The sequence below is a fragment of the Spermophilus citellus genome, assembly GCF_964194105.1.
Source record: "Spermophilus citellus genome assembly, chromosome: 9".
Lineage (NCBI taxonomy): Eukaryota > Metazoa > Chordata > Mammalia > Rodentia > Sciuridae > Spermophilus > Spermophilus citellus.
In genome coordinates, this window is record NC_138191.1 from 26,871,209 (window position 1) to 26,896,451 (window position 25,243).

The following is a 25,243-nucleotide window of genomic DNA, read 5'->3' on the forward strand; positions in this document are numbered from 1 at the left end:
AAGGACATGCTTTCCCAACCGCTTCATCTTCCTTGGAACTGCCAGGACTTGGGCTCTGTGCTTATGAGGTTCTTGGGGAACATTGTTGAGGAGATCCATAGATGGGCATGTTTTTCAGAAGACTGGTATCAGAGGCCTGATTTCCTGCTGGGGTTTTCCAGGCCCTTTCTGATCTTTTGTTTTCCAAAGCCCAGGCGTCCATCCTCTAAGAGGACAGGGGACCACATGGAAGCACATGACAACACACTACCTGCACAGAACTAGTTTATTCAGTGGTATGGGGAATGGAAAAAAACAACAACAACAAAACTCTACCATATTTACAGTAACAATCAAACTGTACAATCTGATGGTTAGTATCAAGTTAGCATCCAGCATCTTTGTATTTTTTTTTCTTTTTTAAAATCAAGTCATCAGTAGTAAAAACCAGTTAAATTTTTAACCCTTTGCAGGAATTGCTGAGGAAAAGGGCAGAGGGCAGGAGGAGAATACATGGCAGAAAAACCAGAGGCCAGCCTTCCAGGTGAAGAACAGGAACACCTTTTCCTGCCCACAGCCTCTTTTTCTAGCCACCTGCTCCAGAAGGAAAGTCAGTGACAAGTCTGAAATACATGCTTAAAGGGAGACTCAAAATGAATAGCGATTGGCAAAACTGAGGGGAAGAAATGGAGCGAGGGGAAGGGCGTTAGGCCCCAAAGCCAGGGCTTCTGGGTACATACCCAACCTGCGATGGCCACATCAGACCCCCTGGGACCGGACAGAAACCCATCCCAACACAAAAAGCAAATAAATAAAAAAAATATATTAACTCTCTCTTCACAGGGAGCTGGGGTAGAATAAGGGACAAAGAGGAACAGGACCTGGTCCTTTGAAGAAGAGAGCCAATTCCAAGAAGGGGTTAAAAATAGAACATGTCTCAGAGGCCACAGCAGGTCAGACAAAGTGGCATTTGTCTGATTTGGGGGGAGTGGGTGGGTGGACACCAGAACCCAGACTTCATATCTGTGCTTGAGGCCCTTTGGGCAATTGAGCCAGCTCTGTGCTTCCTCCTCCTCCCAATCCCACCCACATGACAGCAAAGAAGCGCAACTTAACACACGACTGGCCTTCCCCAGGTGCGGGTCAAGGGTCAGGCAGGAAAAATGAAGCACTTTGGGGTCAGCAAACTGAGCAAACACCTGGGCTACAGCACGTGGCCAGAGTCCAGGAAAAGGAGAGGGGCTGGGGCAGCCGGCCCCCGCCTGGGGACGCAGGCTCCCCTTAAAACGTGTTCATGCAGCATTTGGGGGTCCAGGGGCGATGAGTCCTTCTGCCCCTGGCCGGACAGGGCTTTTTCAGTTCCTGGGAGAGGCAGCAATGGGCGGATAAGGAACGCCCTTTGCCCTGACCCCTCACCAACTGAGGCCTGCCCGGTGCAGCCTGCAGGGTCTGACACCCCAGGTGCGTGTGGCTTTGTCCTTTCCTTTTGGTGATGGCAAATGAGGGGCAGGCCCCCTAAGAGTCCCTCTCCTCCCAGAGGCACAGCAGATGGGAAACTGAGGAGAGGCTGGGAAGCATCCTGGGAGGTCCTATCCTCTTTGGGAAGGGAAAGGGGAGTCAGTTTCCAGCGTATAAAAAAAATTAATCCCTGAAGTCATGAAGAGTGGAGATCCTTTTTAAATTCTTTTTTCCTCTTTTCTGAAAAACTTTGTCTTGGAGATGTTGGCCCCAGGGGTCCAAAGTGCAGTGAGGGGAATGGTGGGGAAGGGAGTTGGCACTAGATGGCCTTAGGTGCAAGGCCCAGGCTCCTCAGATGGACGTTTCGTCGCTGCTGCGGGCAGGCGGTGGGGAGCAGGGGCAGGATAAAGCACAAGACAGGAGTGGGGGCATGAGTGCAGCTGGGGAGGGGAAGGGAGCCTCGGGACGAAGGAACCACCGGCCCAGGGTTAATGCAGGAAGTTAAAGAAGAGAAATCTGGAGAGGCAGGAAAGGAGAGTGGCAGAGAAGGCAGACAGAGGGTTAGCTGGAGCAGGAGACAGAAGTTTCACCAGAAGGAAGAAACAGAAAAGCAGCCCCAGCTCCCCTCCACCCTTGCGCTGCTGCCCTGGGCTGGGCTGCACCATATAAAGCCCAGGGGGGACTGCCACCACCCCCGGGTCACCATGGGGCACTAAGGAAGCTGGGCCATGCTCAGCCCCTCCGTCCTCTGGCTGTCAACCAGCTAGCCTGGGGAGGTGCAGAGGCAGCTCTACCCCAGTTGGGACCTCTGCAGTGGCACCCTGTCCCACCCTCCTGGCCCACTCACTCGGAGCCTGAAGAGTCCTCATCCACCGTGCCTGCCTTGATGCTCATGGCGATGGGCATTACACCGTTCAGCTGTTCCTGGAGACTCTGCCGGGGAGGTGGGCGGGGAGGGAGCCCACCCCGGCTGCCTTCGCTGGCTGAAGAACCCCGAGAAGAGCCCGTGCCGTGCTCCAGGGGAAGCCTCAGGAGGCTGCTCTTCTCACTGATGGTGGGAAGACACTTCTTCTTGAGGATGCCTGGGAGCCAGGAAGGCAGCACGATGAGATGCAGGTGGGAGGAACAGGGGTGTCTCAGAAAGCCCCAGAATCAGAGGGTACTGTGAAGCGTAAGGCTGCTGACCCAGGGGAAATGGCAGCTGGGGATGCCCCACTCACCTTTGTGAGGCTGGGCAGAACAGCCTGGAAGGGAGCCCAAGGACACATCCCGAGACAGGGCATCTCCATTTTCCCGTGGCCGTTCCTCGGGGGCCCCACTGCCACTGCTCTCCTTTGCTGTGGTTCCAAAGTCTCCTGGCCAGGGGGCCTTCCCAGGCCCTGGGCCCCCATCTGGCAGGAAAAGGAAATAGATGAGGCCTAGAAAGAGCAGACAGCTAGGACAGCCACCACCCGACTCCTGCTTCCCAAGAAGCCCAAGCTTCTTGGGCTCCCACAGCCTCCCAAAGGCCACAGCCCTGGTGCTGGCCCACCCTTGGGGGTGCTGTGCAGGGGCAGTCTCTCCGCTCCAGGCCCCAGCAGGCTGTCCCAGCCCTGCTCGCCAGGGAAGGCGGCCTCCTCCTCCTCCTCTTCCTCCTCCTCGCTGTCTGATGAGTGAGTAGAGGCATAGGAGCCACTCTGGTCATCTTCCAGGGACAGGTCACTGTCAGAGTCCGTGTCAGGATCTGGGAGGTCAGGGAGGGATCACAGCCGGCCCACCTATCTCAGCCCACCCTCAGCAAAAGCCAGGCCCCTGCCCCACTGGGCAGCCAGGGCCTTCCATCCTCACCGTGCTGCTGGTCTTGACCTTCCAGGAAGAGGCCGCCTGGGTCCCCCATGCCTGGGGGAACTTGACCAGGGTTCAGGGTGGATTCTTCCCTAAGAAGAAGACAAGACCATGCTGAGGGGTCAGCTTGGCCCCTTGCCCAGCATCCTCTACTCTTCTCCCTCCTGGGATTCCTAGTTCCTGCCTATGTCCCTTACTGCTTCTAAGTCAAGCTGTCATCTGTGTTGGCCACAGTGTGCACTACTCAACTCCTAGCAGCTAGCTGGCCTGGGTCCAGCACACACAGCCCGTCCCTCCACTCCTCAGCCTTCCCACCTCCAGGGCTCACCTCAGCAAGAAGGGGATGTAGCTGGGCTGGCTCTTGCCTGAGCGGCTGGCACTGTGCAGGGAGCCAGCTGAGTCTCCATAGGGCTGGTACAGTCGCCCGTCTGCATAGGGGCTGGGGCAGTTGTAGGACTAGACGGGGGATAGACAGATAGGTCAGTAAGAAGGGGGGCAGGTGGGGTGGTGACCCCAGGCTAGGAAGTGGAAGGGTACAGGGAATTGGCCCCAGGTTCTACCTCCCACAAACTGGGTCTCACAGAGGAAGGCACCACATCTCAGCAGCCCTCATATTGGAGTCTGACCCTGGCTACAGCTTTGCCGTAGCTGTGTAGCGCTGCTCACCCCAAGTACCCTGGACTTGCTGTATAAGGGCTTGTTTGTAAAAGGTAGCCCTGGGAATTATCTCCCGAGATCATCCCAGGAGACAGGAAATTTGCCAGAATTCACGAGATTCTCAGGTGTCTTCACTCCCTCCCCCAAGTCAAAAATCCTGTGTCCCCACCACCCCCCACCTCCCAGCCCACACATACCGCTTCACCTTCCCTTTCTCCTTCTACGAAGAGATAGAGACAAGGAAAAAGGATAGAGGGGCAAACAGTACAGAGAGCAGGCCCCTCGGGACTGCCTTTCCCTCCTTCCGTCAAGACCCCTCCACCTCTCTGGTCCCAGGCTCCCTCACCGAGGTCAGGGTGGACTTGGTGGTCAGAGCAGGGTCAGGGCTGGGTTTGCGGCTGCAGGCAAACTTGAGTGCTTTCCGGACCTCCTTGCTAAGCACCACGTAGGAGAGGAAGATGAAAGGGCCCTGGCAGACAGAGGTAGCAATAGTCTGGGCACATCCAAGCACCCCTCAACTGTGCTTCCTCCCCTCAATATGGGTTGGCCCAGGTACCTGAACACAATTGCAGGCGGCAAAGAGGTAGTGGAAGAGAAGGGTGTCACTGTTGACAGAGAGCAGTGCCAGCAGCCACGAGGCACTCAGCAGCAGGAGGACAGCAAAGGAAGGCTGCAGGCCAGAGCTAGGGAGCATGGCAGTGGGTGAGCCTGGCCGGGAGGCCTCCTCGCCAATCCCCACCCTGTGTCCACACACCCCCATACTCACACAGGGCCTTTCTTCTCGAAGCCCTGCCGCTGGGCAGCACAGGAGGCCCGGGCTGCCAGGATGTACAGAAAGACACTCATCTGGGTAGGACAGAGAGGGGTGAGGAGACCAGAGGAAGAGACAGCTTCTGGCCCTCCCCGTGGGGCCTGGGAGACTTGGCTCTTCCTAAAGGGGATTCAGAGAATGCACTTGGCCAGCTCACCCCAACTCACTTAATAGCACTTACCGAGACTGCAAATGCCACAGGACCAGCGAAACTCCAGATGAGCGTGTCATAGATGGAGAGCCAGCAGAAGTCAGGGTTTCCATATCCTTCAGGGTCCAAGCCCACAGCTAGGCCTGGAGCAAGCAGACAGAGCAGGGGAAGGTGGTCAGGGTATAGAAAGTCAGCCTGGCTCACAGGGCCAAAAATGGAGTATGCAGAAGGATGCTGTCCACACTGCTCTCCAGGAAAGGAAACCAGCCCCGGCCTGGGGGCCTCAAGACTGGGTTAAATCAGAGGGAAAAGTTTGAATAAGTTATCCTGGGGTACAGGTTCTCAGGGCCTGGGCTGTGGGTTGGGGGATGGAGGTAGGGCTATGGAACCTCCAGGAGAGCGGACAGGAATACCTGTGATGAAGGCAGGCACGCCCCAGCCCAGCATGTAGTAGAAGCGCATGGGGCCGGCATTGACGTCACGGACCTCTGTGAGTGCCCGGTACAGGTGCAAGGCCTCCAGCAGAGCCCAGGAAAAGGTGCAGAGGTACAGGAAGTGCAGCAGGATGGCAATGACTGTGCAAGCAAACTGAGGGCCAGGCCACCAGGTCAGTGACTAGGGCATAGCCAGTGCAGGGGTTCTGCCCAGGTCATGCAGCCAGGAGGGCTTAGTGTTGGGGCCTGCTTCAGGGGAAACCATGGGCCAGAGACAGGAACCTCGGGGATGCGGGGCATTCAGGAGGAACTAGAAAAGAGGAAACCATGGGCCAGAAACTGGGCTAGGCTGCAGAGTCAATGCTGCAGTGGGAGGGATCACCAGGGAGCCCGAGAGGACTGGAAGTTGTGGAAGTCTGTCTAAAGGGGAGGAGGGGCATCTTACAGGCAGGTCAGCCTGGTTGATTCCCAGGAGGAAGACCAGCTGAGCCAGGCCCAGGGCGGCTGTCAGGTTGCGTCGGATGCCATGCTGATTGGAGCGCAGGGCGCGAAGAAGGGTGAGGAAGAGGAAGGTGAGCAGCAGGGCAGCCAAGGTGACCCCTAGGGCCACGTATGTCAGTGTCTTCAGGGGCAGGATCTCTCCATTCTGCAAGGCAGGAGGCAGGAGGCCAAGGCATTGAGGGAGGGCAGGGCCTGCACACCCAGCCCAGTATCTGGGCTCCCACCCCCAGCTCCACGGCTGCCAGTCATGGGTCCAACCTCCCGCCGGGACACGTCCATGAGCACAGCGAAGCTCGTCATGTGGTTGCACTGGCAGCTGACATGGCTCTCGTTGCGGAAGACAACCTCACAGCCTCGGGCTGACCAGCCACCCGTGCCACTGACCCTGCGTGAAAAAGGCCAGGTCAAGTCAAGAAAGGTGGGGACCTGGGGACTTGGGCTCTCAGCATAAGGCCTTGGGGGTAGTGGCGGGGAGGCTCACAGGATAGAGTGGTTCCAGAAGACACAGATGGGCTTGGTCCGCTCCTCGGTCTCCAGCAGCCGGAACTGCACAGTGACTGGCTTGTCCAGGGCGCGAGGCAGGAGCTCCTCATCATCATGGACGCTGATGCTCACCACAGGGGTGTTGATGACTGGACGCTTGGGGACTCTGACATGGAGCAAACAGATGCACGCTCACCCCAGCAGCCTTGAGACTGAGAGAGAGCCTCATCACTAGAAGATGTCCCACCCTTGGCCCCCTCAATGCCTCAGCTCTTACCTGCCTGTCCCCCACTCCCACCCGCCCTGTCCCCAGCTGCTCACCTCAGACTGCGCTTGTCTGGGTCGTAGTTGTGGGGCAGTAGCCCAGCCAGGGTGCGGTAGATGATGACGCTGGCCACAGCCTCTCCCTGGCTCAGCTCCGGGTGCCGCCGCTGCCGCCGTGCCAGCTCCTCAGGTTCCTGGGCCTCCCCAGGGCCAGCGGGCCTGACCACAGGGGTCATCTCTGGGAGCAGAACAGTGATACACTCAGCGGGGCCCTGCGCTGTGTGTAATCTGCATGGATGGCCTAGGCCCACCCTTGACACACACACGCGGTCCCCACTGACCTCTGAAGACAGACTCGGGTAGAATGACTGTCGTCTCTAGGTCTGGGGGCCGCTCTCCTCGCAGTGCTTCATAGCGGGGCAGCTTGGCCCCAGCAAAGTTCCCCTTGTCCAAGCGCACTACAGAGATGACTAGGGAGGGGAATGGTGACAGGTTGGACCCTGAGTGAGGCAGGCAAGCCCCCAGCATGGCTGCCCTTGAGGGAACTCTCTCCACAAACCCCCTCCTACCCCGGGCACCGGCCTCACCAATGTTGGGCGTGACAATGGTGAAGGGGCTTAGATAGGTGTGCCGCATATTCTGGGCCAGGGCGCTGGCGTAGGCCTCGTAGTGCTGGAGCAGCCAGGCGGTGCCACCCTCCGTCTGCTGTATCAGTTCCCAGTGCCGCTTGTTGGCTGCATCCAGAAGGGCACTGCCCACTCGCAGCAGATTCTGGGGGTGGGCATGGTCATGGTGGCACGTGCTCACAGCCCACACCTGTCATCCTCACCATCAAGCCACTGCCTGGTGGCTAGAAGAGCCCTGTTCCCCACCCACTGTGCCCTCCCTAAGCGCTCCCCACTGCCCCCACTTGGTTGCACTGCCTACTCTGGTCACCAGATGCTCCACCTCTGACTCTTCCTTCTCGCTGTCTAAATAGGAGCTCCCCAGCCCCTGCACCTCACTCTCCTGCATGCCCTGCCTGCCTCCCTGGAAGTGGGATACTGATTGCTCTCAGCTCTGGATGTGCATACCTCAGTATGAGCAGTGTTCTCTGTGGCACCTGGATCTGATACAGCTTAGGAAGAGCTGCTCAGAATGTCCCATATGCTATACCAAGGCTTGGGCTCTCACTGAGGCCTCATGCCAGGAGGGAGCTCCCAAAGGTCAGGTAGGGAGGATCCCACCCCTCTGGCCCTGACATGGCCAGGAGCAGGCTCACTCACCATGACCCCCACCCAACGAGCCATCCCTACCTATTCCAAGCCCCACCTCAGTGAAGTGCACATCCTGTGTGGCAGACAGCCCAAAGCCTCTCTGGGCACTCTCGTGAGCCAGCAGCCGTGTGGCCAGCTGGTAAGCTACTTTGACATCACTGCCAAAGTAGCCAGCAGTGTGCTGTGTAGCATTGCGCAGGAGCAGGGCCAGCCGCTGGGAGCGTCCTGAGTCCAGGCCTGATTCGTTCCGCTGCAGCCGCTCAGCCTGAATGGGGGCAGGTAGAGAGGCAGGGGGCAATTTGGACTCTATAGAGTAAATGCGCCTCAGAAAGGGGGAAAATAGACTCTTCAGGTGGGGACCCCAGAAACAGAGGGGCTAGGATAGAAATCTCTTTCTCAAAGATGGGGGGGTGGAGAAAAAAAGGAGGGAAAGGAATTGGAGATGAGGGTGTCCACTTACGAGACCCTTCAACTCTGAGAAGGTGACTGACGTGCAGTTGAAGAGGTTTGGGGGCAGCCAGCCCCTGTGTTCATCACAGTGGCGCACAGCGGTCCCTGGGGGGAAGAAGTCAAGAGGGCTGACCACAGGGAGACACAGAAGAAGCCCCTGACACCTGGCTGAGAAGTTCTGCTGGGGGGCCAGAGACAGAACGCAAACCAACTAGGGTCCTGCCCCCTGCAGCCCGGGTGGAAATAGGAAGACAGGTATAGGACATTAGAACCAAAATCTCTGCTGCAAGATCTGTCCAAGCAAGGGCTGTGGGAGCATGAGGCACATGGCCTCCTCAAACCCCAGCCATCACTGCTCCTCTCCAGCCATGACCTTATTCTCTGTCATTTTCTGCCTATGAATTCTGCTCATCACCAATCCAAGGGCCAGTGCCAGCCTCTATCCCTGGGCTGAGTTCCTGGAACAGCACCCAACATTCCGAACTCTCAGACTGTCTGTCCTTCATGTGACACAGCTTCGGCACTAGACGGTGAGCTAAGGCTGGGAACTCTGTGAATCATCTTTGAATCTCTAGCACCCAGCACTGTGCCAAGGAGAACGAAGGCTTCTCAGTCCTTCTGTTCAGAGTCTAAGATGCAGTACTCCTAGGCAACCCTGGGAGAAGGGAGACAGTGAGCCAAGGAAAATGGGACATGGAGTCTCCAGGATCTGCAGGCCACAAAGTGGGGACCTAGGATCTTCAGCCAGGGGCTTCCTGCTCTCACCCCAGGGATGGTAGAGGCTAAGTCCTCAGTATCATATCTTGGGCCTCTAGCACCTACCAAAGGAGCCTTTAGGGCATGGGGCAGCAGCGGGCAGCCCAAAACGGGTGCGGGGCCACCAGATCCCAGCCTCGATAGCCCGTGGGCAGCTGTCATAATTCACTGCAGGGAAGAAAAGATAGTCACTAGGAGCAGCTCTCCCTTTGCAGCTCACCCATCCCTCAGCATCCCCAGACCTGCAGCCAGCCCCCCTCCTGTCCTCCCTAGGATGCAACCACCTGGCACAGAGGGTAGAGCTGCCCACCTTCCCCAAGAGCCCACCTTCACAGCCATTTGTAGTGACTTCAGCAAAAGGGTTGTCACAGCGATCACACTGGCGCCCGATGACACCAGGTTTGCATGGACACTGGCCGTCCTCAGGGTCACAGACTCGAGACAAAGAGCCCGTGGGGTAGCAGTCACACAGGAGGCAGGTGGGGCTGCCAGGAGGCCGGTAGTGATTCTCCTAGAAGGGAGGAAGGAAGAGGGAGGAGGGAAGAAGGGGGTGATGGCTCAGGCTCTTTCCTGAATGCACATAAACCTTTCAGTTGTGGCCCTCTGGAGGGAGACTCCTCAGGTTTAAATATTCAAAATATTTAACCACTGGTCATGATTTGAAGTTGGACCCATATGCCAAGCAATCAGAAGAGCACAGCTGGCCCCAGGCTTATTGGTGAAATCTTGGTCCTGGATCCCCCTGTGCCCCAGATGCCTGAGGACACATAGTCACTTGCCCTGGCTGTTACAGAAAAAGCCCTGATGGGCCTCAGCTCTCTATAGGAAAGTCCATCTGTACTGCCTCCCCGCCGGGGCCCAGGAGGTATAGAACAGACACCAAGGTAGCCGCAGTGGAGGCTTGGTTGAGGCTGTCACCTTGCAGTGGCACTCGCCGCTTGTCTTGTTGCAGTCTGGGTCAAAGCCTTTGCTGACGTCACAGTTGCATGGGCCACATGTGGGGTGTCCCCACCAGCCACGGGGGCAAGGCTGGTCGATCCTGCAGAGAGGAGCCCAGGCAATTGTGAGGTCTCTTTGCAGCTCAGCCAGGCTCTTGGGGCTCTGAGGGACACACCATTGACAGGTAGCAGCCACAGAGAGCTGTTGTTGCATGCCTGACCCACTTACCTGGTCTCACAGTATGGCCCAAGGTAATTTGGGGGACATTCACAGGTGTAGCCATGGGGAGCACTAGGTTTGCGGGTACACACAGACTGGTGCTCACAAGGGTTCAGGTCACACACATTAGTACAGTTGTCACCATAGTAACCTGGGACAAGAAAGACCAGAAAGGTTCAATCCCTCCCCTCCCCTAGCACTATCATCTGTCCAACTCACTTTCAGCCACTTCCTTCTACTCTAAGGATCATACCAGCTGGCTATGGCTATGGAGTGTAGGCAATAAAGGCTCAGAGAGGTGATGTGAATGGTCCCAGGTCACACAGGAAAGCCAGTGAGACTCCAGGCACCTGCCAATCTGCCCCATTTCCTGGGATCCCTCACATACCTGGATCACAGCTGCAGGAATAGCTATCCCAGTCATTGCTGCAATAGCTGTTAGCAGGACATGGGTTGGAATCACAGGGGTCTGGCAAGCTACATCCTGGTTCCACGTTGATGCTCTCCCCACGGCTGGGATCAAGACTGCTGACACCCTCCGGCGTCTCACTTACCCGCACACCCTGGGGGGAAGAGGCAGAGGTCATTTGACCCTTCGTGGAGCGGGGCTCTGTGTGGCCATGGGGGTGAGAGGGCAGGGGATGAGGCTCACCTGCAAACAGCCCCGGAAGCCTCGGGCCACACCACTGGCAGGCCCAGGGACTCCCCCGACTGTAATGTTGCTCAGGTGCAGCCCATGAAGGCGGGGGCCCAGGTTTCCCTCTGCCCTCTGTTGCCCGTAGTCGAAGGACAGGATGGCATGGCCAGGGCCCCCGCTGGCTCCCAGTGACAGCTGTGTGTGGTGCCAGTCACCATCATTGGCCCGGCCTGGCTCCAGACGGAGGGACGAGGCCTGGAGCCCTGTGCCCTCCACACTCAACACCACGTGGCCCTCTCGAAGCTGGCACAGGAAGACAGAAAGCAGGGTCAGCACACAGACTTAACTGGCTCTCCTAGTGGTCCACTGTTCCCCATCCTGCTGCCCCGCTGTGGCCACAGCAAGAGTATCTATTTCCCTCAAGCCCAATAGATGGCAGCACTGACCCACAAACTGACGCACTATCTCTTCATTTGCCCAAAGAGAAGACCTTGCTCAGTCATCTCTATGCAGTCCCCTCGGAGGCCTGGGCCCGCCCTCCTTCTCCCATAGCGCCCAGGGTCACCTGTAGAGTAATGGTGCTGCGTCCCCTGGTGACAGCCTGTAGCAGGACGCCATTGGCCTGGCGTGTGCGGAACATGAGACTGAGGTGCCAAGGCTGAGAGATGGGCAGTGAGAGGCCGTGCCAGGCCACAAGGCTGTTGCCCAGGAAGTGCTGGGGATTGGCCATTTCTGGGAAGGAGGAGGAAGGTAGACTCTGAAGGGTGGGACAGTGGAGTGCCGCAGGGGGTATGATGCTCGGAGGTGATGGCTCCAGGAGAGGCAGGGCACTGGTGCCCACTCCCTGGTCAGCCCCGCCCTCCTGAACAGGTACCTGCCTTGGGCCCACTGCAGGCTGTGCCCAGGCCTGCCTCTGACTGGGCTCTTTGTCTCCTATGCTACCCTCTCAGGGCTCTGCCCAAACATGCTCTTTCACCCACAGCCAAGCTCGCTGCACCCTTCCCGGTGCCTGCTCCGACCCTGCCAGTGATCCCAGACTGCTGACGGCACGCAGCCCCGGCCTCTGATGGCTGCTCCTCTCCTACCCTGGGCACAGCTCTTGCCCCCGAAGCCCAGGGGACACTCGCAGCTGAACGCATCCCACTGGTTCACGCAGGTGCCCCCATTGTGGCAAGTGTTGCTGTCACACACGTTCTTCTTGGTGGGGCATCCTGGAATGGAGAGAAGGGGACTCAGCAACCCCAGACTAGGGCTCCAATGAAAAATACCTGTGGCAACATCTGGAGGGGCCTTTAAAACCTATATAAGCTGATTCCCCCACGCCAGACACGGCCCCTCCTCCCTGCACTGGGCTCTCAGCCTAGCTCACGCCCCCAGACCCCCATACCAGGCACAGTGCCATTGTTGGCAATGAAGTCGGCCATGTCTACGTGCCGGCTGTCCACTTGCAAGTTCTTCATGCAGCCCACAAAGTGCCGCATTCGGACAGGGAAGCTCTCAGGCAGGTCGGGCACCCCACCCAGCAGCAGGGGCCCTGTCAGATCCAGAGACCTAGGGGAACAAAATGGTGGTGACATGAAGGCAGTTTGGAGCTTCTGGCTCTTCTCTTTCCCCGTGCCCTATCACCAGGCCAGAGAGGAAGGCCTTGGGCAGGAGGCCAGGGGAAGGAGCCATTCCAACCTGGAGCGAGCTTGCTCATACGACCCCTTCCCACACAGCCCCAGAAGGGCTTGCTCTAATTCCCCATATTGACACCAGCTCTCACGGGCTGAGCAAGGGCTAAGGGATGCAAGACAAGGGGGTGCCACATCAGGCTTGGTTCCTACACGGGAGTCCCATAAAAGCCCATCTCTTGACCTGCACTCCCAGCCCATCCTGCACCTTGCCCTCAACACATCCCCTGGCCCTTTCCCCTGCTTACTTCTTGCTGCCACCCTGGGTGCCCTGAGCAGCACAGGAGTAGTTGCCCAGTATAGCTCCGAAGCGCAGAGCCACTCCTGTATCACAGCCATCCACAGACACCACAGCCACCTTCTGTTCAGATGGGCCCTGCGGGAGCCCCGTCTGGCCCAACAGTGGCTGTAGACAGGGAAGGACAGAGAAAGGAAGCAGTGGGCAAGGAGCCCATTAGGATCATAGGCCAGGCACAAAGACACACAGGCACACTTTCACACATCTGTGTGAACCTATACACACACACACACACACACACACACACAGCACTGCCCAGTGGAATGGGAACATCCCAGCAAGGTGGCAAGTTCCCACCCTCTCCCTCCCTCTTAGACAAAAGTGCCATACCAGCCCCACCCACTGTAGGCAGTGCCACCCAGATTTAGATGGGCACATGAGCCAAGAACAGAGCCCTCCAACTCCTCTCTCCCCGTCCCACACCCACCTTATTATAGTACTTCAGCTGCACTGTGTGCCACTGGCCATCACTGACCCCTCCAGGTACAAATGGTGACACGGTGGTGGTCGACTCTCCTGGGGAAAGGACCAGGTAAGCTGGGACACCACAAGAGAGCTAGGAATGGCAGGGGTGGGGTGTGCCCAGGATTGGGGCTGGGCCTGTGAGACATGGGGCCTTAGGGAGATGGGCAAGGACATGGGGCAATGAGGATCACCTGCAGAGAAGGTGAGTTGAACCTGCTCCTGGATCACCTCAAGGGCCACAAAGTCATGCTTCTCATTGAAGCGCCCATTGTACAACAGCAGCCCGTTGCGCTCCTTAGTGGCAAACCTGTGCAGGATTTGGGGACAGGGGCAGGGAATGGGGCACCCACCTGGATGCCAGCACCTCAACCACCTAACTAGCATCTGATCCCACCCAGTACTCTCCAGAGGGTCGACGCCTGGCCAAGACTGTGAGCCATGGGGCCACAATGTGGAAGGTAAGCCCAAACAAGACCCCTGGCTCCTCACCCTGGAGAGTGACAGGCACTGGAAAGCCTGCTGGCAAGGTGTACAGGCAACTGCAAGTGCAGGCGGGCTCTGCCAGCAACCTGCTCTAAGCACTCCTGCTGCCTGACTTTCATTTCATCCACAGGACAGGGGGTTCTCCAGACTCACACTGCACCCCAATGTCCCCATGGCCCAGCCACTCACGAGAGGGCCAGGGTGAAGTGGAAGCGCTGGCGCAGGCCACGGAAGGTGATAAAGGAGCGGGCAGGGAAGCTGCGTGTGGTCACCCGGCAGTAGGGCTTCTCGAAGTCCCCAGATGGGCAGTCACACTTGAAACCGCCCACTAGCAGGTTGACACAGGTACCCCCATTCTTGCAGACACCTGGGGTGCAACGGCCTGAGCGGGCACTCACCTCACAGTGCTCACCTGGGCAAGAGGAAGGGCAGGGTGAGTACCAAGTCCCTGAGGATGGGGAGGGAATCTGGGCTTCTTCCCCCCACTAATATTTCCCACAACCTTCCACAGCCCCCACAGTACTCCCAAACTCTCCTGCACATCCCCACTTCCTCTCCTGCACCCATCTTCCCTGAGATCTGTGATACCCCAGCCCTTCCTGACTGCTGCTTGGCCCACCATGCCCTTCCCACCACAGCTCCAAGCACAGCTCCCCTGCAAGTTCCCTGAAACTCCCAGTCCCTTCCCCACTCCTGCTGGGTTTCACTGGCACAGGCCACTAGGCCCCTGGTCCTTAGGCCAAGATCCTAGCAGCCTTTGGTGTCATCAGTGGGGCAAGCTTGGGGATGCTCGGGCCCCTGCAGGGGTACGTGTGCAATGAGGGGAAGAACCTGCAGGACAACGTGAGGGCTGTGTCCCCTCACTTTCTCCCTTCCTCCCACTGGTGCTTTTGTCCCTGTCAGGCACTGAGATCAGTTTCTTTCCCTGGGGATGGGACTAGGCTTCTGCTTGGATTTGTTTGAGTTATGGGGTGGGGCAGGTCGGGGAGGGAAGCTGGGTACTTCCCCGGGAACAGAGAAGATAATTCCCACCCTGAGCCCTGGGGTCCAGACTAAGGACCCCTGTGCACTCGCAACACCAAGTGTAGGGGCCTGAGCCATGGGACAGATCAGGATTCAGTGGAGGAACTGAAAATTCCAACATCAGATGGGAAAATCCACCCTTCTCTCCCTCCCCATTCCCAGATTCTAGAGATAGGTTCTCAGCTCCTGTGCCTAGTGACTGGCTCTTGTTTCCATGGAAACTGTTGTTCCCTAGTCTAAGCACCCCCCTCCCCATCCTCCTGGACAAAGACTCCCCTCCCCTCCTCTGAGCACTCCCCTCCCCTCCCCCCACCCCTAGCAGTAACAGAGTCAAGTCTGGCAAGTTCTGAGCAAGAGGATGCAGCAGGGAAGGCAGGAGGCAGAGCCAGTAGGCATGGCTTGGAGGACGGGAGGAGGCCTGGGCACCTGAGAAGGAAGGGGAGCAAGTTGCATCCTAAGAAGAATCAGGAGCCTGTGAGGAGGGGTCAGGGACACAGAGCAGAGGCAGTGAGCAGCCTGGGGAGAGGCCAGAGGAGGATGTGGTAAAGACCTCAGTTCACAGTCCCACAGGGAGGCAACAGTGGAGCCATTGTACCCAGGCCACATAGGTGCAATGTCCTTCTAGAACACCCCTCACTCCAAACCCATCCAGCTTCTCAGCTCCTCCCGACCTGCCGCTCCCGAATGGTCCGGTAGGAAAGTGCTTGCTATACAGCTCAGGAAGGCAACTCACTCAGCAGAGAGGGAGACGGGAGGGTAGGCCAGTCTCATCTCTAACTGAGCTGTACCTGGAGCAAGTCACCCCTTCTCAGTCAACACTACCCACAAGACAGTTCTTTTCTGTATGTCAAATTAATTGAATTAATCCTCATGACCAACTTTTGACCTAAGTAGATTTTTTTTATCTCCATTCTAAATTACTGAAGCCCAGAGAAGTAAGTAACTTGCCCATAGTCACACAGCTATGAGCAGCAAAGCTGGAATACAAAGCCAAGAGCAACGCTGACCTGTCTTTACATGTGTGGGAATGGGTGTGCATGCATGGGTGTGAGTGTGTGCATGCACAGTGAGAGAAGGGCTCCTCAGTCTGTCTTCCACAAGAGGCTGTTGTGTGCAATTTATGAATGCCTAGTGTTACTGTACCTTACTCCTGAAAGGAATGAGACAGGCCCCCATCATTAGCCTGATTTGTGCTTGCAACTTGGCGTCAGCCTTTCAGGGCCACCCCCACGGGTCCCTCCCTTGGCTCACCGGTGTAGCCCTCACGGCAGAGGCAGGTGTAGCCTCCCTCACGGCTGCGGCAACGCCCGTGGGGACCACAGGGGCGCGAGTAGCAGAGGTCCACCTCCGTCTCACAGTAGTCTCCGGTGAAGCCCGGTGGGCAACGGCAGCGCAGGCCCCCGACCGGGTGGATGGGCCGAAAGAGCACGGAGGAGGAGGCGATGAAGGGCGCCGAGGAGTCGAAGCGCAGGACCGACACGCAGCGCATGTAGTTCTCACAGGGTTCGCGCAGGCAGATGTTGTCGTCGAAGGGCAGCACGCGCTGCGCCGAGATGGCCGTCAGCAGGCTGCGATTGAGGTACAGGCGCTCCTGCAGGTCTTCGGAGGGCAGAAAGGGCGGCCCACCCCCGGGTCCCGGTGGCTGGCCCACTGACAGGCTCACATTGAGGATGTGGCCACCGGGGGCGTCCGTGTCCCGCTGCACGTTGAAGACCACCACGTGGTCCGGGGGCGTGGCCAACGTGGCGGCCACAGCTTGAATGAAGAGGCCCAGCAGTGGTGACAGGAAGCGCTCGGGCGACATGTCTTCCAGGCGCAACGTGATACTGTGTGTGAGCATCTCATCTGTGATAATGGTGACGCGCAGTGCACACTGGGCTGTCACGCTGTGAACGCCATCTGTAAAAGGCCACACGGGTCAGCACCCAGGCTTGGAATCGGGTTGGGGAGGGCAGAGGTGCCAAGCCCAGACTACCCCCCTGGCCCTGGGCAGTAGAGTTGGGTAGGTCCTGTGCAGTAAGTAGCAACAGGAGGTGGGAGCAAAGGGGAGGAGAATCCGGCTTGAACGTTCTGGGGCCAAGAAGAGGCCTCCTTTTCTAATAGCCATAAAGGTGCCCAGTGAATGCTTGTGGGTACGACACTTCTTGAGAGATAAGCTCCCATAGGTACTTAAGGAGAGGAGACTTTCAGAAGACCTCTTTGCATATTTTCGCAATATCCGCTATTGTGAGGCATGACACACTTTTTTTTTTTTTGTGGGGGTGTGTGCTGAGGATTGAACCCAAAGATGCTTTACCACTGAGCTACATCCTCAATTCTTTTTAATTTTTATTTTGAGATAAATAGAATCTTGCTAAATTGCCCACCTTGAACTTTGCAATCCTCCTATGTTGACCTCCTAAGTGTGTACCACTGTGACATGGCACACCTTTTATGTTTGTACATCAGTCCCTGATGGAGCCATGAGTCCTCCTCCCTTATATCAACTCTGGGCTTCCTTGCATCGCACAGGAACTCTGTCTTTTGCTTACTTCTGTACAGGATCCAGAATATTGTGACACCCACAAAAACCATCTCCTCTTGTCCTCATCCTGTACATCTCAACATTACCATACCCCTGGCCCTGGCTGTGCTCCCTGCTCTCCCACTGAAGCAGGTAGGGAGTGGGAGGTGAACTGGGTCAGTGGGCCACCAGGTCCCCCCTCCCACTGAGCCCCATGGCTGCTTGGGCACAAGCCCGCTATTCCCATGGCAACACCCCACACAAAGCATTCTTCCCGCCCAGTTCTCTGAGCTGCTTGCGGGTAGCCTGGGGATCCCACCCCAGGAAATCCAGCTGAGCCACCTTAACCGGTGACAGCACCACCCACTGCTTTTTGCTGGAGACAGGATGAGTGAGGGTGGGGATCTGGACAGAGATGGAAAAGCCTGGGCAGCTTCCACCTGGAGACTCTAAAGTCCCATTAGGCTGGTCTTTCCTCTGGCTCTGGGGCCTCTAACTACTCTTCACCAACTTGATCACCATATTGCACCCAAACACCTGCCTGCCATTTCCCCAAGGTGACACACTCACTTATAAACAGCTAAGTACTAACATTCATTGGTATCTCACTCTACCCACACACCTGAAGCCCAGAAATACCATACACACCTGAATGTGCACATACATGGGAATGGATTTTATTTTGCTCAAAAATGAAAGATGGGGTCATGGGGAAGGAGAAATGGTTTGGCAGGGCCATAAGGGCTATTCAGATTTTTGTTTAGTGCAATGCCTTACACGTGTAGGTGTTCAGTAAACACTAAGATGCTGATGAGAATCTATTCAGTCTCTACAGTGAAGAAAGTTCTTCAAAACACGACAGGAGAGGCTCAACTAGATATGGAAAAGGACGCCCAAGCAGGAATGAGGCGGGAGCCAGTGTTTCTGGGTGGGATGGGAGTAGGAGAGGGATATGGGAATAGATTCTGTGTCTATGTCACACCTCCTGGAGGTGACTGATTACCCTGGCAGCTCAGTTGAGCTGGGGCAGGCTGAAGGCAGACACCCATCTCGGTGTGTCCTCAGCCATTACCTACCTGCCCTCCAGCCTCATTGCCATGGTCCACCTGCTCTCACTATCAAGTCTGCTGTCATCATTTGCTGCTGCTCTTCCAGAAGCTACTCCCCAGGTTTCCCTTCCTACCTAGTCTATCCAGACATCAGTCCTGAGTCCTCAAGTCTTCCAGCCTGCCCTGAGAGATCACCTGCTCCGGGAAGCCTGCCCCTACTTATGATCAAGCTCCACTTGCCTCCCTCTTTCAGATTCCCCTGTCCTAAAACTGGTACAGGGCTCTGATGCACCTGCCCAGTGGTTCCCAGATGGAACATTCCCTGCAAAGCAAACTGACACAACACCCAGTGCTCCTAACTCAACCAGTGGAAGAGAGGGGGCAGTCAAGGCCAATGAGCAAGAGAAGCCATACTGCCCCTCAGCCCTGGGAACAAACACTTCTCTCTGTGTCCCCCTCTGCCATCCCAGGCCCCTCCTGTGCCCCTCTCTCAGCATGTCTCTGTTGCTTCCCATCTGGTCCACCATCTGTGACCACCTGCCCCCTCTGTTATTGTCCCTATCCCAGCAATCCACCCACTGTTCTCTCCTTCTTCTTTGTCCCTTTCCTCTGCCTTGACCTGGGTCACCCGTCAGGTGCAAAAGCAGGGTGAAAACAAGGATAGAGGGTGCATTGCCTGAACTGTCCTGGACAGAAAAGAAAGAGTTGATAGACTCTGACTCAGGAAACACCACCTGGGCCTAGTGCTCAGCCAGCCGCCCCTGGGCAGGTGCCAGAATCAGACTTCCAGCCTCTCTTCTCCTGGCAGATGTGCCAGTGAAGGCTGCGGCCTGGAGGGGCTCTGCGGGTCTGAGGGCTGAGCAGACCATAGGCAGGAGCTCCTGTGTGTCCCAGCAGAGGAAAGAAGCAGGGGGGAAAGTTCAGGCTCCAAGGGAGACATCTAGCCCAAGTTGGAGCAGCTGCAGCCACAGGGAAGAAGAGGGAGAAGACAGCAGCATAAACAGACACCAAACAGGGAAGACAAAGCCCCAGGAAAGAAGCCAGCAGTGGAGAGAGTAGGAGAGAAGGAGAGAGACACACAGGAGCTGGGGAGAGGACAACAGAGAGGCAGTGCTGAAGGGCCGCATGGGCAGGGTGGGAAAGAAGGGAGAGACAAAGAACAGAGAGAGAAAACAAAGGGGCAGTGGGAGTCAGCTCCCCCCCCCCCAGCCTCCTGAACTTTGGGGTTGCCTTGGTGACTGCCTCCAAGGGTCAGGGCTGAGGGGGAGGGTGGGGCTGGGACTGAAGGGCCAGTCCCAGCTGCCCAGGGGCTGCCCTGGCCTTCCCCTGTAGTCTAGAGGAACTGCCCTGGTGAGAAACCACATGCTGAGCAGGCTACCTCTGCCCCATTCCTTAGTGTCTAGCCACACTCACTTAAGGGATGGTAGGGGGGTAGAGGACCAGACCAGGAGCCCCTTCCTTTCCACCCCCTTCTTACTGCCACAGATGAGGCTGCCCCCCCCCCTTCTCCTCCTGGAGCAGAAACTGAAGCTTCAGGAGACACAGAGCCTGGTCCACATCCTCTGAAAGCTCCCACACCTGCTCCCTGTGGCCACCTGAGGGGTGGGGTGGGCAGCAGCTGTCCAGCAAGGAGCATGAGCGGGGAGGGGGCCTGAAGCCACACCCTGACTCCATGCTTCTTACAGATGGTGGGAATGGGGGCCTGCCAGGCTTTTCTGTTCTTCCTTTCCTGTGTGTCTGAAGGCTGTCTGGAGTGGGGTGCCCTGACCAATCCCTGGGTGTATAACTAACACTGGGCCTCCCATGAGGATCTCAGCTGTTCCCAGCCTCGCAGAGGCACTCAGCAACCTGAGTCTGGTCTCCTCCTTGCCTTTCACCCCCACAGCTGACAGAAAGCACAGAACATGGTCACCCACCCATCCAGCTCTCCTCCCCCAACCCTGCTATCCAGGGAGTCTGCAGGCTGAGCGCTTGACCAAGCAGCAGGAATGCCCAGTCTGGGTCCTGGCCAGGCTCCCACGCCCCTGGGACTCTGTTCTCTCCCCACCAGAACAGGCCCTTGGGGTCTCTGCCCTCAGAGCCCAACAGAATGAGTCCTGCCTCATCCTGATTCCCATACCCCATCCCCTGAGCCTGGGCTGGTCATGGCCATCGGGAAGACTGGCACCCTAAAAACAGTCTATGCGGAGGCAAGGGAGCCCCGGAGACCTTAGCCTGCCCCTGTTTTCATTGTAACCCCTCCCCCAAGCCAGACCCCCAACCAGGGACTCTGACAGTGGGGTCTGTTTGGACAGAGACAATGAGCTTTGGCCTCACTTCCTGCGGGAGCTCTGAAGGGGGAGCCAGGCCAGTCTCTTTCTGCCTGGAGGAAAAGAATGCACTAGACAAAGTCCACGTCAGCCCATTTTGTGGCTCAGCCGGGAGCCAGAAGGGGCCAGAAAAGGACCGCAGGGTCCTGACCCCTCGGCAGCCACCCAGTGCCCCTGGGTCCTCTGCTCTGCCAGAGGCTGTATGAGATCACAAGAACATGCTGTGGGACATGGAGGGGTGCTGAGGGCCTGCTTGCCTCTCTTCTCCTGGCCAGGGTCCTCCCCACCCCTCCCCCAGATCTCCTGGCCTCCCAGTCTTCCACGCGCCTTTTTTCACAATTCTTGGCAGCCACAGCCAGGGCAGCCTCACAACACTTCCCCCACCACGTCACAGGCTGGTAGGCAGGGGGCAGCCAACCGAAGCAGCCCAGCCCAGCCTCGGGCAGCAGGCGGGGCCTGCACCAGCTGCCAGGATTCCTAGGGCTTCTTCCCAAGCTGGTTCTTGCCTCTCACCCTCTGGGCCAGCCACCAGGCAGGTGGGTCAACAGTTCCTCCTTGGATGGCTCTCTACCTCCCGTGGTTGCCTGGGACCTCTCGTGGGCCTCCTCCCACCCCAACACCACTTTGGGCCCCTCCTTACCTGACACCAACACGCTCATGATGGCCTCCAGAGGCCGGTTGTTATCCAGTGCCCGGCTCAGCCTTAGCTCTCCCGTGGAAGCGTTGAGTAGGACCAAGCTGAGTTCATTTCCCCGCTCAAAGCTGTAAGTCAGGCTGTCCGAGATGTCAGGGTCATGAGCAGGCACACGGCCAATGGCACCCCCAGGGAAGCTGCTCGAGCGGTTGGTGACATAGTTGTTGAAAAGGATTTCAAAGTTGCCCAGCACTGGTGGGTTATCATTGCGGTCAAGAAGGCGGACATGGACAGTAGCCCTGCTCACCAGTGGAGCTGATGTGGCCTGGATGACCAGGACGTATTCAGGCCGGTCCTCGTAGTCTAAGTCCACCAGGGCAGTCAGCTCCCCAGAAAAAATATCCAACTGGAAGACCTCAGGGATGTTACCCTCCACAATCTGGTACATGATCTGTGCATTGGTGCCTTCATCAGGGTCAGTGGCCGTAACACGGGCCACGGCCAGCCCAATGGGGCTGTTCTCTTCCACAAACACATCAAACTCATCCTGCTCAAAGACAGGTGGATTGTCGTTCACATCTAACACAGTGACTGTCACTTCCATGGGTGTGCGGGCTGGGGGCATCCCCTTGTCCACTGCATATGCTCGCAAGATGTACTGGGCCACATTCTCACGATCTAGCCTGCGCAGTGTTCTCACTATGCCTGAAGTGGACTCTACAATAAAGTCACCATCTCCATCATCACCTCCTTGGAAGGTATAGAATACCCGGCCATTAAGACCAGAGTCACGATCAGTGGCTGAGATCTGCAGGACACTGGTGAAAGGGGGCACATCCTCATAGACACTGCCCTGATAGGAATCCCGTAGGAACTGAGGAGCATTGTCATTCACATCATTCACCAGAATCTCCAGGTAGGTGGTGTCAGACTTCTGGGGAATGCCATTGTCCCGAGCAGTGATGGCCAAGGTATAAGACACCTGGTCTTCATAGTCTAGTTCAGCCTGGGTGGTGACAGCCCCTGTGTCTGCATCAATACGGAACTGGGGGATGCTGTCCTCCATAAAGTAGGTAATACGGGCATTCTCACCTGTGTCCTCGTCTGTAGCACTGATCAGTACCACCGTGGTGCCTGCTGGCCGGTCCTCATTAACATTCACTGTATAGTGGGAGCTCTGAAAGACCGGACGATGGGTGTTGGCATCAGTGACATTCACCACAATCTGTGCTGTATCCTGCCTTGTGCCATCAGAGGCAGTAACAGCCAACACATACTGCCTCTCAAGTTTGTAGTCCAGTGGCAAGGCGAGGGACACCAGCCCACCGCCACTCTGACTGGTGATGGAGAAGCGGTTGCGGGTGTTACCGCTGGTGATCTGGTATGTGATGACACTATGAGCATCGCGGTCCACAGCTGACACAGTCACTACACTGGTGCCCACAGCTGCATCCTCATTGAGCCGAACTGTGTACTCTGGCTGGGTAAAGGTTGGGTTGTTATCGTTGACGTCCAGGATGGTTACACTGACACTGGCTGAGGCAGTGAGTGCTGGGATGCCATGGTCTCGGGCTTCTACCCCAAAGCTATAGAAATCAACTTCCTCCCTGTCCAGCTCAGCAGCCACAGAGATCCAGCCTGTGCCATTGTTGATGGTGAAAGGGAAGTCATGCCCAACTCCAGCAAGGCGGTACTCCAGGCGGGCATTGTCACCAGCATCAGCATCAATTGCCTGGACATGGAGAACCAAGTAGCCTAAGGGGACACTCTCCAGGACAGTAGCTTGGAAAGGGGTGCTGACAAAGATAGGGGCATTATCATTAATATCCAGGACTTGCACTGTTACCAGGCCAGAGACATTAGACAGTGGGGGCCGACCCCCATCCTGTGCCCGCACCCGTAGAGTATACTCTTTGGTTGTCTCATAGTCAAGAGGGCTCACCACATCCAGGGCCCCAGTCTGGGCATCCAGATAAAACTGTCCCCGAGCATTGCCACTCATGATGCTATAGTGCACCAGGGCATTGCTGCCCTTGTCCCGGTCCGAGGCTGTGACACGGAGTACTGGTGCCCCTGGGGTCACATCCTCTCGCACCTGGACCACATAACGCTTCTCACTAAACTGAGGGGCATTGTCATTGTCATCCTCCACAGACAGAAAAACAGTGGCTGTGGCACTCCGTGGACCTGGGTCCCGACCCTGGTCAGTTGCTTCCACTGTCAGCTTGTAGGACTCCACCTCTTCCCGATCCACTGGGCCACGGGTGCGGATCACACCAGATCGAGGGTCAATTTCAAAGACTTCTGAAGGGCTGCCCCCAGGCCCCTCCAGCAGGCGGTACAGAATATTGGCATTGGGGGGAGCATCACCATCCGTGGCCCTGACAGTGAGCACCTCATAGCCAACCTCCAGGTTCTCCCTGAGGCTCTCCTTGTACTCCTGCTGCTCAAAAACAGGGTCATGGTCATTGGTGTCAGTCACCAAAATGGTGAGTGTAGCCAGGGCACTCCTTCGAGGCATACCATGATCCTGTGCAGTGACCCTGAAGACATGGGTACTCTTGGTCTCCCGATCCAGCTCCTCTGCTGTGGTGACAGCACCAGTGATTGGGTCCAAGGAGAAGAAATGGTTGGAGCGGCTATCAAAGAGGGCATCCATGGTGTACTCCAGCCGACCTGCCTCTCCCTCATCTGGATCGATGGCTCGGAGTGATGCAACAGAGGTTCCCGCTGGCTGGTTCTCAGGCACTGTGGCCTGATAGCTGGGGGGTTGGAACTGAGGTGCTGTATTTACATTCCTTTTTCGCCGTCCACCTATAGACTCCTCTGGTGACCCTTCCCCTGTCCTGAGCCCTGGGACCTGTGCCAGCTTGCAGGACTGACATTTCAACTGTGGAGCCTTTAAGCAAGGGTGCTCCTGAGGCAGGGTCAACTTGCCCTGTGGAGAAAGGTGGCCTCCAATGCCCAGGAGGCGACAGCTCCAGGGGCAGCCGTCAGGGGCTGGTGGAAGGGGGATATGGGCGCCAGATTCTGGACACCAGACCCTCAGGCCATCGTGGTGGGGCACCAGGTGGCCAGTCAGCTCAATGCCCGCATCTCTGCAGCGGCTGGTGTAGAGCCAGAGGTTCGAGGCTGAAGCTGGACAGAGCCAGCCCACGGGGGCGCAGGCCCCCGAGGAGCCTCGTCCCCCAGACCCGAGAGAACGACAGGGCCCCACTTGGTCTCCCAGTAGTGGTGGCAGCGGCAGCAGCAGCAGCAGCAGCAGCGGCGGCAGCGGCAGCGGCAGCGGCGACGTTGGGAGGGGGGCGCTGGCAGCCCGGGTCCGCATCTCTCCCTGCTCCCGGCCGGCCGGGTCAACAGCCGCGGCGGCTCCTCCTCCGGCTCCTGCCGGCCCCGCCGCGCCTCATGCCCAGGCCGGGGCACCGGTCCCCGGGGGCCACCTGTGCGCCCCGCGGGGCCTTCGCCTAGATGGCTCGGCGGGGCCCCGCGCTGCGCCCTCCGACGCGCCCGGGCTCACACCGCTCCGGGAGCCAGACCCGTTCTCGGGTCACCCCAACCACCGCAGGCTCACGCCGCGCTTCCACCTGCGTTCCAGACACTCGCACCTGCGCCCGCGGGTCCCGAAGCGCCCCGGGCCCGGCCAACCCTGGCGGGTTCCCGAGCCCCAGGGTGTCCCCTCCGCCCGCGGGGGATCGCCCACCTGCGCCCACGGAGCTGCGAGCCCGGCCCCCGGCCCGGCCCCGGTCGCCACCGACGGCCCTCTGCCGTCCGCTCGCGCCCCGCGTCCCCGCCGAGGCTGCTGCCTGTCGCCGCGGCCCCGGGCCCAGCCCCGCGTTCCCTCGCCTCCCCGGCGGGCGGGCGAGCTCTGCAGAGCCGCGGTGGCGGCGGCAGCTCATTACCATAGACCTGCTCGCGCCGCCGCCGCCTTAAAGCGGCAACGCCTGCCGTGAAGGATGTGGGCCCCACCCAGCGCCCTCTTCTGCACAT

General features: G+C 57.9%; 1 protein-coding gene across 5 annotated transcripts; it reads right to left on the reverse strand.

Moving 5' to 3' along the window:
- Positions 1 to 247: 247 nt before the first annotated feature.
- On the reverse strand, positions 248 to 25,094 carry CELSR2 (cadherin EGF LAG seven-pass G-type receptor 2). Of its 5 annotated transcripts, none has more exons than XM_081306876.1 (34): positions 21,263 to 25,094; positions 16,013 to 16,660; positions 13,928 to 14,150; positions 13,447 to 13,562; positions 13,218 to 13,306; positions 12,741 to 12,898; positions 12,207 to 12,370; positions 11,905 to 12,030; positions 11,385 to 11,551; positions 10,835 to 11,122; positions 10,571 to 10,745; positions 10,192 to 10,333; positions 9,943 to 10,063; positions 9,352 to 9,535; positions 9,091 to 9,192; positions 8,279 to 8,373; positions 7,874 to 8,083; positions 7,150 to 7,333; positions 6,904 to 7,032; positions 6,620 to 6,800; positions 6,297 to 6,464; positions 6,074 to 6,200; positions 5,760 to 5,960; positions 5,294 to 5,468; positions 4,911 to 5,023; positions 4,685 to 4,764; positions 4,475 to 4,601; positions 4,265 to 4,387; positions 3,590 to 3,717; positions 3,265 to 3,353; positions 2,969 to 3,160; positions 2,658 to 2,828; positions 2,285 to 2,519; positions 248 to 1,575 (listed from the first exon to the last, which is right to left on the reverse strand). In XM_081306876.1, exons 1-34 carry the CDS (start codon positions 24,582 to 24,584, stop codon positions 1,569 to 1,571), a joined length of 8,760 nt encoding a protein of 2,919 aa, XP_081163002.1. In that variant the 5' UTR covers positions 24,585 to 25,094; the 3' UTR covers positions 248 to 1,568. The 5 variants fall into 5 exon arrangements, with proteins under 5 accessions (XP_081163002.1, XP_081163001.1, XP_081163000.1 ...); XM_081306875.1 differs by having other exon boundaries at positions 248 to 1,807; XM_081306874.1 differs by having other exon boundaries at positions 248 to 1,810.
- Positions 25,095 to 25,243: the final 149 nt, after the last annotated feature.